Source organism: Dipteris shenzhenensis, chromosome 14, assembly GCF_047967505.1.
Source record: "Dipteris shenzhenensis isolate YYH24624 ecotype China chromosome 14, Dip_SZ_1.0, whole genome shotgun sequence".
Classification (NCBI taxonomy): Eukaryota; Viridiplantae; Streptophyta; class Polypodiopsida; order Gleicheniales; family Dipteridaceae; genus Dipteris; species Dipteris shenzhenensis.
In genome coordinates this window covers 28,530,493-28,542,042 of record NC_141609.1, presented here as the reverse complement: position 1 = coordinate 28,542,042, position 11,550 = coordinate 28,530,493, and the positions used below count along the sequence as shown (strand labels likewise).

General features: G+C 43.1%; 1 protein-coding gene across 1 annotated transcript; it reads right to left on the bottom strand.

The window, feature by feature from the left end:
• Window positions 1-7,518: 7,518 nt before the first annotated feature.
• LOC147894425 (uncharacterized) lies at window positions 7,519-11,219 on the bottom strand. The gene is made up of 4 exons (XM_087384733.1): window positions 11,005-11,219; window positions 10,335-10,582; window positions 10,012-10,228; window positions 7,519-8,082 (listed from the first exon to the last, which is right to left on the bottom strand). Exons 1-4 carry the CDS (start codon window positions 11,101-11,103, stop codon window positions 7,960-7,962), a joined length of 687 nt encoding a protein of 228 aa, XP_087240859.1. The 5' UTR covers window positions 11,104-11,219; the 3' UTR covers window positions 7,519-7,959.
• Window positions 11,220-11,550: the final 331 nt, after the last annotated feature.

The following is an 11,550-nucleotide window of genomic DNA, read 5'->3' as shown; positions in this document are numbered from 1 at the left end:
TGGAGTTGCAAGAAGGATTGAGAAAGTGAAGCAAAAAGAGAGAGTTTATTCAAGAGAGACAGGCCCAATATATAGGCTCCAGTTACATCCAATAGTGACATCACATGTGGGCTCAGTAGAGCCTCTAGATCCACAAATCTCTCAATTAGTTCCATGATTCTCTCAATCACACACCACACACCTAGATTCACCCAATCACACCTACTGACACCTATCCAGGCACACCATGTGTTCACACACTCACATCCTTAGACCTTAGGACTCTAGATCCCATTACATCAATTTTTCCTTCATTCCCCCCCACAAATTGATGACCTCAACCCTAGCAGTAGTCCATGGGAAACTTCATGGCTTGCCTACCTCTAGTGGTAACACACATGATCCTCAACTTGGTACTCACTCTAGTTGCATCAGCAGTAGACTCATTTGGGCATCCTCATCCCAACATGATCTCACTCTAACTTTGGTTTGTTGGTTTACAATTGGGAGATAGACAATGACTATGCATGGGAATACCCTTAGATCCAACAAGGTAACACATAAGACTAATAATCATTTGAGGGGGAGGGGGACATCCCAAGGCAGAGAACTCTTATTGACCACACACACAAAAACATTCTAAGTGGAAGATGTGGGGAAATACCTCCCTTTGATGACATGTCTTGTCCTTTTCCTCCTTCTCTTTCAAGCTACCATAGTGTGAGGTTCATTGTTATTAGAGTGGTTCTTGGTGTAGCCAATCTTGTAACTCCTTTGCTCTTTGTCCTTCTCCACACTCGTTAATGTATCTTGTCCATATTCTGCAATACAAGATCCTTGTAGTCCTTCACCTTCTTTGAGTGTCCAAGCCTTAAAAATATTTTGTGAATCATATGGACTGAAGAGGGTCTTACCACTTGTCATGCAAGGGTAGTGTCTACTCTTGTACAAGAGGTGGTCATGATTGTATGGCAAGGTATAGGCAATTAAATGCAAGTACATTTCATACATCATGAAAGATACCGAAACCATAACTAAGGCATCTTTAAAATAAGAATCATAATGGTTGTATTTGAAACCTTTGTTCCAATCATATCCATTGGAAATAATCATGCAAGTCATGATATATTTTTCCTTCATGTAAGCTCTTGTTATGGTCAATCCACACTAGTCAACTAGTCAACAAGATAGTATGACTTGAAATCCACTTCAAAGTATCATAACCTCAATCCTCAACATAAAAGGTGAAAAATGAATTCAAATGAACTTAAAAAGGAATCTTTGAATCTCTTATCTGTACTTTAACTCCTCAAGCATCACCTTAGCATTTAGTGTAGCATCAAACTTCAAAAATAGCATAGAAATGCTTGCAAAACATAGAGGAACCTTGGAGGATTGCTACCTCACTCCACAAAGCATCAAGTAGAGGGAATTTACTACGCAATAAAAGGTACTTGGAAGTAGAAGACTCAGTGCAAGTCTCAGACCAAATGAAGCTTCACACCTCTAGGGGTAGCAGCATCTTCTCCACCTCCAAAAACCATGTCTTCTTCAAAATCCGATTGGTTTTTCTCTAGTTTCTCCTCATTCCTTTAACCATTTTCCCTCAAAATTCACCAACAGGTAGCTCATAGGGTTTCCTAAGTGCACCTCAGACCATTTTTAAAATGGTGGCTTCAACAAGCTAAGTTTGAAAAAATGGCACAAAATGGAGCGAGTCTTAGTACGGGCTATAGAGGAAATATTCCTTCAATTACTCTCAAGTGGAAGTGCGCATTAACTAGGGGAATCTACACCTGAAAGGGATGAAGCAATGGTTTAGAGATGAAAGAGAACAAGCACTTGGAAATTTCATGGGAAGAAGAGGAAGAAAAGCTTCAAAAACTTCATGGTGAAAAAGATGATGACATGGCACTCAAGGAGGTCTCAAGGAGAGTGAACCAAGGCTCTGATACCACATGTTGGAGTTGCAAGAAGGATTGAGCAAGTGAAGCAAAAAGAGAGAGTTTATTCAAGAGAGACATGCCCAATATATAAGGTCTAGTTATATCCAGTAGTGACACCACATGTGAGCTCAGTAGAGCTTCTAGATCCACAAATCTCTCAATCACACACCACACACCTAGATTCACTCAATCACACCTACTAACACCTATCCAGGCACACCATCTGTTCACACACTCACAACCTTAGACCTTAGGACTCTAGATCCCATTACATCAATTTGTCCTTCAATTGGAACCTTGTGGTAGGCTCTTGAGAAGGTTGCTTAGCTACCTTTACCTCTCGAACTCATTCTCTTGCCATTCTATCCAATTCCTCACTCACTTTGGCATGCCAAAGTTCTGTTGAAAATAGAGGATAGAATCACTCACACCTCACTTCCGATCAGCTCATACATCACTCAGAGAGACGAAGAAAGAGATAGTCAAAATTCAGATATATTCTTCCACAATCATGGGCAGACAAAAGCTCAACGGGTGAGCATGTACAAACAGCCAAAGGATGCTATGAAGTGCTGAGTCACTTCTCTCCCTCTGCGCACTTGCCTGTGTGCAAGGCTGTCTTGCAGGTGATGAGAAAAGTGTGGGGAGGGAGGGGGTTTATATAGGAGGGCAGTCAGACCCTAGAACTGGCTGACTTTTCCAGTTGGTCCAGTCTATAAAACTGACCCCCAGAAGGGCCTAGATGGATGCCTTCTGGTCGGTTTTATGGGCCAACCTTTGGCCTATATAAGGCCCCATATGCAGGGCCTTTTGGACTCCTATTGGTTGTTGTTGCTGTGTAGTAGATGCCTCCGTATAGGCCTAGCGCAATCCTCCATGCAGGTTGCTATACCCTCGGCTCTTTTTCCCCTACAGTCTCCTGCCCCCTTGTTCCCTCAAAATGGGGGCTCACAGGTGGGGCAATGACTTTTCTAACACCCCCTCTCAATGATACAACTATGGGCCAATCCCCATGCATTGAATGAGGTGTTCCATCTACTCCCTGGGAAGCGCCTTCGTGAAGACATCGGAGATGTTGTCATTGGTCAGGCAGTATATCAACCCTATGACTTCTTCATCGATGAGTTCTCGAACAAAATGGTAGTGGACCTCAGCTTTGTTCGTGCATGAAACATGGGGTTGTTGGCGATCGCTATGCAACTCTCGTTGTCGCACATAACTGCAGTCACATTTACTTGGGCCACATTCATGTCCTCCAAGATCCACTTGAGCCACAATGCTTCACATGCCGCTGTATAGGCAACCCTGTAGTCTGTCTCTGTAGATGAAAGGGTGACAGTAGGTTGTTTCTTACTCAGCCATGACATAGCTCCTGATGAAAGTAAGAAACAATATCCAGAGGTCGATCTTCGGGTATCAATGTCACCTACCCAATCACTATCACAAAAACCTCCCAACTCAATGCCTCTGGTATAAGTGATGCCGTAGGTGCAAGTACCTGTCAAGTACCTTAGCACCCTCATACTTGCGTCCCAATGAGCCTTCTTGGTTGTGGCGGAGAACTGACAGAGCAATCCAACTGTGTAGGAAATATCTAGTCCAGTATTGGTGAGGTAAAGCAAACTCCCCACCATGCGTCGATACAATGATGAATCAACCGATTGAGATGAATCATGCACACTCAGCTTTAGACCAGTTTCCATGGGAGTCACTGCTGCTTTGCAATTTTCCATCTCAAAGCGTTTGAGCAGTTCCCTGCAATATTTCTCCTATGAAATAAAGATATTGCTCTTTCCCTGCTTCACCTCAATCCCAAGAAAGTAGTGACGTATGCCTAAGTCAATCATCTCGAACTCCTCCATAAGAAGTCTCTTGACATGAGCAATCTTCTTCGTATGATCCCCAATAATGATGTGGTCATCCACATATAGAATCAATACAAACCGCAAATCCCCCTCTGTGTCAAGATAAAGATTTGCCTCTGATGGACTCCGTTGAAGCCCGATCTTCTGAAAGAAAACATCTATTTACTGGTACCAAGCTTTGGGGGCCTATTTCAGCCCCTATAAGGCCTTCTTCAGTTTGCGAACTTTTGATGGGGATCCTAGAATCTGAAATCCTAGTGGCTGCACCACATATACCTCTTCAGGTTACCATTCAAAACTACAGACTTGACGTCCATCTGAAAAATAGGCCAACTGTGATGAGCAGCCAAGGCAACGACTGTCCAAATAGTCACCATCATAGTTGTGGGGGTGAAGGTCTTGTCAAAGTCAAGTCCTTCTGACTGTGCATAGCCTTTTACCACCAATCTTGTTTTGTACTTGTTCAAGCTCCCATCTAACTTGAACTTAAGCTTGTACACCCATTTAGTCCCGATGACCTTTTGCTTGGTTGGTTTGGGCACTAAATCCCAGGTGTCATTTTTCAAAATAGCATCCATCTCTGCGTGCATGGCTTCCTGCCATTCTAGAATATCCTTCGCCTCCTGGAAGGAATGGGGATCTGCAAGCTAAGCTACCAAAGCGTAGTTCACGGAGGGAGTCTTCATGTTTCGTTGAGACTGTGGCACTCCGGAACTGCTCTCGGGAATGCCCGTGACCCGTGAGTCTGCTAACGTCTTCAAATACCATTGAGGTAGCTTCTTCTCAGATGGAGGTGCTTTTGATGGAGTTGACTTGGGAGCTGGCTCTGGAATGGCATGCTCCTCCTCCTCCTCCTCGGGGTCTTCAGTTGGCTCCACCTCTCGAATGGTGACCTTAGGTGGCGGTAATGCCGAAAGTTCTGGAACCTCTTCTGCAGGCTGTGGCTCGGTCTCCTCAAAGATCACATCCTTGCTGATAAGGATCTTCTTCTTGTCTGGGTCGAATAGGCGATAGGCCTTGGACTCTTTGCTGTATCCCACAAAGATACAGCTCCGGCTATGGGGATCCAACTTTGTCCGCTTATCTTTATGTACATGCACAAATGCTTTAGAACCGAAAACCCTTAAATGAGATATGACGGGCTTCATACCATAATAAGCTTCATATGGAGTCTTGTCATCAACAGTCTTGGTCTTGGTTCTGTTGAGAATGTGAACGGCAGTGTTCACGGCTTCACCCCAGTAGCCTTTCGAGAGATTCCTCCCTCGTAACATAGTCAACCCTGTCTCTGTGATGGTCCTGTGCTTCCTCTCAGCAACTCCATTCTGTTGAGATGTGCGAGCTGTAGTGAGTTGTCTCTTAATCCCGTGCTTCTTGCATAATCCATTCAACTCGGTAGAAGTGAACTCTCCCCCTCTGTCGGTGCGAAAGGCTTTGATTACCTCGCCGCTCTCCTTCTCTACTTGGGCCTTCCAGTCTTTGAATTTCTCAAAAGCTTGAGATTTCTTAGCCAGGTAGAATACCCACGTCATGCGACTGAAATCATCCACCAATAAGAGAGAATACCGTGAACCTACGAATGAATTTGTCGACATTGGGCCACAGATGTTGGCGTGAACCAACTCGAGCAGCTTCTTGGCCCATGATGAGGCCTTCTATGGGAACTTGTCCCTATGTTGCTTGCCTTCCACGCAAGCCCTACAGACACGATCATTGCTTGCAATCGATGGAAGTCCATCCACCAACTTTGTCTTCTACATCTCGGAGAGAGTGCCATAGTTGACATGACCAAACCGTTCATGCCATAATATAGATCTGCTGTGGTCCCCGTGCACCAACAGAGCGTTGAGCCGATATAGCCCATGCTCCTTGTATGTGCAGGTGATGAGAAAAGTGTGGGGAGGGAGGGGGTTTATATAGGAGGGCAGTCAGCCCCTAGAACTGGCCGATTTTTCCAATTGGTCCAGTCTGTAAAACCGACCCCTAGAAGGGCCTAGATGGCAGCCTTCTGGTCGGTTTTTTGGGCCAACCTTTGGCCTATATAAGGCTCCATATGCAAGGCCTTTTGAGCTGCTGTAGGTTGCTGCTAATGTGCAGTAGATGCCTCCGTATAGGCCTGTTGCAATCCTCCACGTAAGTTGCTGTACCCTCAACCCTTTTTCCCCTACAGTCTCCTGCCCCCTTGTCCCCTCAAGATGGGGGCTCACACGTGGGGCAGTGACTTTTCTAACAAGTTCTTGGTGAAGAGGAATCAGTAAACTTGGCAATTGGCTCTACAACTTTATCATCTCCCAGTTTAACCCTTCCACTTAATTACTCTTGCATCTTAAAATCTAACTCACAACATGGGTGCTACATTCCAACACGTTAAAAGCCTTAACTATACTATTGCAATTTGAAAGAAGACTTATTCCTTTATTGTCCCACAAGGGAGAATTAATCTATAATGGCATCTTTTTCCCTTAGGAAAACATTATGACTTTCAAACAAATCGTTATACATTTGAACATCTTATATGCAAAATACTCTTCTCTTGCATATAGTATCCTAATAACTTACAAGTTTCCTAATTTCATCAGATGCAAGAAAAAAGGACATGTGGAGAAGCCCATGAGACCTTTGAGTGAACGAAGGCCTTGTGCAACATCTTTTGAAAAGAAATTAGAATGAAGTACTTTATAAATAACTAATATTGTAATACCATGTATCGCATCACATACTCATGTTGAAATTCATTGCATTTCCATGCATCTTGTGCATGTGGCCAATTAATGTGGGAAGAATCGGGTATAAATTGGTTGATATGAATGGGCTCCATCCATTATGCCACCCTTGTATATTCATTAGACTCAAGGCAAAAGCCTTGGCCATCTTCTCATAGAGTCTTCTCTCCCTTTCACTCCATTCTCTCCTCATGGAGTCTTCTCTCCCTTTCACTCCCTTCTCTCTTCCCTTCACCATGGAGTCAATCCCCCCATTGTTGAATATCATCCCCATCCTCACCTCCTGCTCCCCCTTGTCATGCACCCTTGTCCCCATTTCTAGCATGATCCCATTTCTTGTTCATATAGCATGCCCTACTGGATGCTCTCCTCGCAGCTAGCAAAGATGCAACAATGAAAGGAATATACTAGTACCTAGGAAGAAGACACCAAATCAACAGAGCTGGAAGAGATTGCTCGTCCCTTTCAAATAATAGAAATTAGAAACAAAATCACATGGAATTCCATCCCAAGGTCTAGGAAGCCAGGATGAAGTTAGAGCATACACGAACTTCAATGTCAAAAATGTGCAATCACATTTTGTCAATAGGGTTTCCTTCAGCATATATGGAGCTTTGTGGAGTTAAAAATGCAAGTTGATAGCCAGCTGTTCAGTGCAAGTGACCCCTAGTTACGAACTGGTGTACTTTCAATTGCAGTAGGAGCCTTTATGAGTTATTTAAGATGCCCTTCATCCCCTATGAGACCAGCAACAAACCCAGACGAATGACTTTTGGATAAGTCAAAAGGTCCTTCTGAACAATAAATATGCTTTCAATAGATACCCACGTTAAAATGGTTGAAACTGCTTTCAAGAAAAAGCAGAGGGAGATAAGACAAGAAAAACAAAACATACAAAATGAACAGTGCAGATGTGCCCTTACAATAAAAAGACTAGATATACAGAAAGACATTAAAGAGATCCAAGATGACAGTTATCAAAACAAAAGGTAGGATCTGCACCCTTCAAAATGTTGCTACGAGTAATATGGTTGCCATGTTTGGTAAAACAGTACGTCCTTCCTCTCTCTCAGCTTATCATTAAAATTGGAAAATTAGCTTTTAAAACCAGCAGCGACCTCTCCAGTTGAGAATCCGTCTCAAGCTGCTTTGTAGACCTTTTGGCCCTCTTGGAATCACATATATCAAAATGCCCAATGGCTTAATACAAACAGCGATTCTAGCTGCACTCACACACATAATTAGCTCTCAATTATACACTTTTTGGACTGTAAATGGATGTTCATCCATGTTCATAGCAGAGAACCTTTAGCTCATGATGGTTGATCATATAAGTTTGGCAATGCTACTTAGAGATAAGTGGCTAGCCATGATTCAGCAATATGAGTGGCTTGCATGTTATTTGACGCCACTGATTCAAATTAACAATATGAGTGCCAATTACAATTAACGAAAGATGACATCAGAACGTAGTACATACTTCACACCCTTGGACACCACTCGTGCTTCATGCAGCATGCAATGCGTCCCATGTATGTGGAAAAGAGCCATGCCTGCAACAGGTGCAACCTGTTCAACAAAGCTTACCTTAATCAGTTGTAAACTAAAATCTCACAACCGCAGATTCTTTAGAAACACAAAGATCACAACAAGGGAACATGATTCAGGCATGCAAATCGAATTTCTAAGAAAATCCTCTCTCTCTCTCAAATGGGCAGCACAGGACTTACTCAATGTTGCCTATATGTGTGTGTGTGTGTGTGTGTGTGTGAGAGAGAGAGAGAGAGAGAGAGAGAGAGAGAGAGAGAGAATATACATACATAAAATAGGGAGCAGGGAGAGTGAAAGATCACGTCAAACATGAGGTAAAGTGTGTGGGAGGTGCATTTATAGTCTCCTCATATTCGTTTTGTCACTTTCTAGTCCCAAACAACACTAATCCTAAATTGGCCGAGTTTTGCCTTGTATTACTGTCAGAAAATTCTCTAAATACCTCGAAACCTTGCTAGACCTTTTTCACAGTGGGGAACAAAAAACCAGAGGAAAACAGAAACACTAAAATAGATCTAGCTACATGTGACGTGTGAAGAAGGATAAACTCACAACAATCAGCTCTGAAGTGATAGACAGTCTAGGCATATATCCTACATAGTTTGATACTTTGCAAGACCTCTTACACAGAAGAGGCATAGAATACCAAAGGAAGAAACTGGAACCATATGATGTGTGCACAATACACACGTGCTGAGATTTGTAGTACTTGACAGAAGTATAACACTTCAAAACAAAACATCACTATATGTAGTGCCAAAATAGGCCAAAATCTTACAATGATGCACCCTCAGAATCCATCACCTCCAGCACACTTGCTGTCCTGGATGCTCTATGGTGAGCTCTAAATTTGCTCCTATCTCTCTGCCTTGCACTCGCTCTAGCTGCATGCTCTTGTAAGCTTCAGCAAGCCTCAGGTTACAGCTACAATTCCCCATAGGGGCTATTTGTTACATCCAGTGTCTCTTAAGAGCGCCCTAATCTTGCTTATCTTAGTAGTAAGTGTACTTGTTCATTCACACCCACGGTAAAACTGCATATGGTCAGGCAGGAGAAAGAAACATTGCCATGCTTGGTAGAGATGACAGCTTAATAGGCACTAGATTCCACCTTGACCAAACTGCCCTTGTTCCTATTCTTCAAACCTTGCTTTTAATAATGGGACCTTAATGTGGTTGTAAACTAGAATCTCCAATTTACTTCAGCCATAAAGAACGATTCTCATGCTTTCTAGATTCTCGTGCTTTCAAAACTCAATTTCATGTGGACATGGTCAACAGTCAATCAATGTTTGGTAAGTTAGACTGGCTCCTATTTGTGCAGCTGCTCCCATAATAGAAACCATGGTTGGCAAGTCTGTCATTTTAGTGAGCCCCACCATCAACGTTTCCACTGCAGACATTTAAGGGCAATGTCGCCATTCTCCAACTCACTGTATTTGCTCAACGGCAATGTTAAATTCTTCTTGCTACGCTTGTATTTAACGTATTTAAAACTTTAAGTTATTAATGCAATAAATGTGAGCGCTTCAATTTAAGTCCTGGCAATCAAGTTTATGATGATCCATTATGATATTCCGTATGGGGCCATGCCCAGAGTATATATTGCTTGATTAGCACTCCCATTCAGCTTTTCTTTAGGGCGTCCATCACACTGGAAGAGTTTCAATTAGCACATGTACAGAGAAGGTGGCTTGAGGGAGCTACAAAAGATTGAGGACACAATGATAAGATGGCAAGTCTAAAGGTTGGGCCAAAAAGTCATTGACAAAACTAGATGCAGAATATCAATCCCATCGTGAGACCCGTGTACTGTTGACCTCAAAGGGTAGTTGTTCTACCTTTTTTCTTTATGAATTTTGTTCCCAATTTTGAACACTGCCTGTCTTATTCCAAAAAACACTAAACTCTGGATGCATTTATACATGAAATTATGCTAGATGCATACCTCCAGAGAAACACCTTTACGACCAGTGTAGAATACTGTCTCGCCCCCCACTAACAGCCGGCGGTCTGTATCAATCCCAGGTTGAATGATAGTCTTCTTCCCTGATGCTTTTCCGTATCCATTCAAATATACAAGAAGAGTATATTCTGTTGTTCGTTTCCCACCAAGGTCAACACTTTCATCTATATGTGGACCAAACCTTTGGCCTTCGTTGTATCTGGTGTCACATAGTCGGGAGTCAGAAATCCTGGATTGAAAGAGTGTAGATAAATCACAAAAGCAGTCAATAGTATTGTTAGCTTTTAAGCATTGAACTGACTGACCTGTAGAACCTTATGTTGGAATTTAGTCCGACTGCAGTTTTGCCTCGCACTTTGATGTCGCTAAATAATTCAGATAAGCCTGACCTCCATAAGTTCTCTGCCAGAATGGCATCCTGCACTGAGATTCTATCGTTGTCTCTAAAGGCTTCCCCCCTTGCAGGACCCAGGCTACCCTGATGTGAAAACCCAAGTGCTTCTGCATATCTTATGAAGGCTTCACACTCCGGGGCAGATAGAGCATTCGGCACCTAGACCAGCCACCCATCCCAAAGGTTTGAAAGCTGTCCATGGCAAAAAATTTAACATGTTGCCCAAGACAAATGCAACGTTCTAAACTTACTCGAAGTGCACAACGGAGCCAGGATTGTGCACAAGGGAACCACGGATTCTATGCGTTCATTGCAGTATGCAAGAGCATGCTTCAAAAGCACGTCATCTTTAGATTGCGCGGATCGTATAAGCAACCATGCCTTTGCCAAAACCAGTTTAAATTAAGGAAAGTTTACATTTTCGGCTTTATTGTTGTGGGAATTAGATCAAGAGACGCACTGTTGAAACAATGAATAGCTGTCATCCACAACATTAGGAACAAGGAGAGGTTGGAATGTCCTTGGTTCGTTAGGAATTCCTTTAGGCAGAAGGATAATTCAAATGCAAATGACAAACTGACCGTGAAAAGAAGGGATCCTTGGAGCTTGTGCACGTCCAGCTTTGATTTCTGCTTGATGGCGGGCAAGGTAGGATTTGAGGAGGCGGCACGATCCGCCATGGATCCCAAAAATGCCAAACATACGTAGGCTATACTTCGTAAACGGACTCAGGCATGTCTCGACTCAATAAATCACAGCAATGATGCTTTCTCCACCCTTAGAATGCTTAGCAACTTGCTAAGTATATGGGCCACTTGCTAGCTATGTGGGCTATTGTAAGTAGCTAATAATAGTTCTGTTCATCTAACGCCTTAGAATGTGCCACTTGGCTTTGGAGGATTTTAAAGTTTCGTAAGAGGCTCTAGTGCTGGCCAAGTAAACAAGAGGAGTGCTGAGGGGGTTTACAGACTTGCGCACCATGGGCACCTGCATACGCCCAAGATTGTGTGCCCTCACGGCTTAGATGCATTCAATGCACCATGGGCAGGTATGCGTAGCTTTAATTTGTGAACACCCTAAAATTCATCTGAGGTTGAAACACGTGCAAGCTGAGAACCATGGTGGAC

Coding starts and splice junctions, on each gene's coding strand:
- LOC147894425 (XM_087384733.1), bottom strand. CDS start 11,103: ATGGCGGATCGTGCCGCCTCCTCAAATCCTACCTTGCCCGCCATCAAG. Junction 10,229..10,334: donor TCCAACATAAGGTTCTACAG/GTCAGTCAGTTC, acceptor ATGTGACACCAG/ATACAACGAAGGCCAAAGGT. Junction 8,083..10,011: donor GTAAAGGTGTTTCTCTGGAG/GTATGCATCTAG, acceptor TTTGTTGAACAG/GTTGCACCTGTTGCAGGCAT.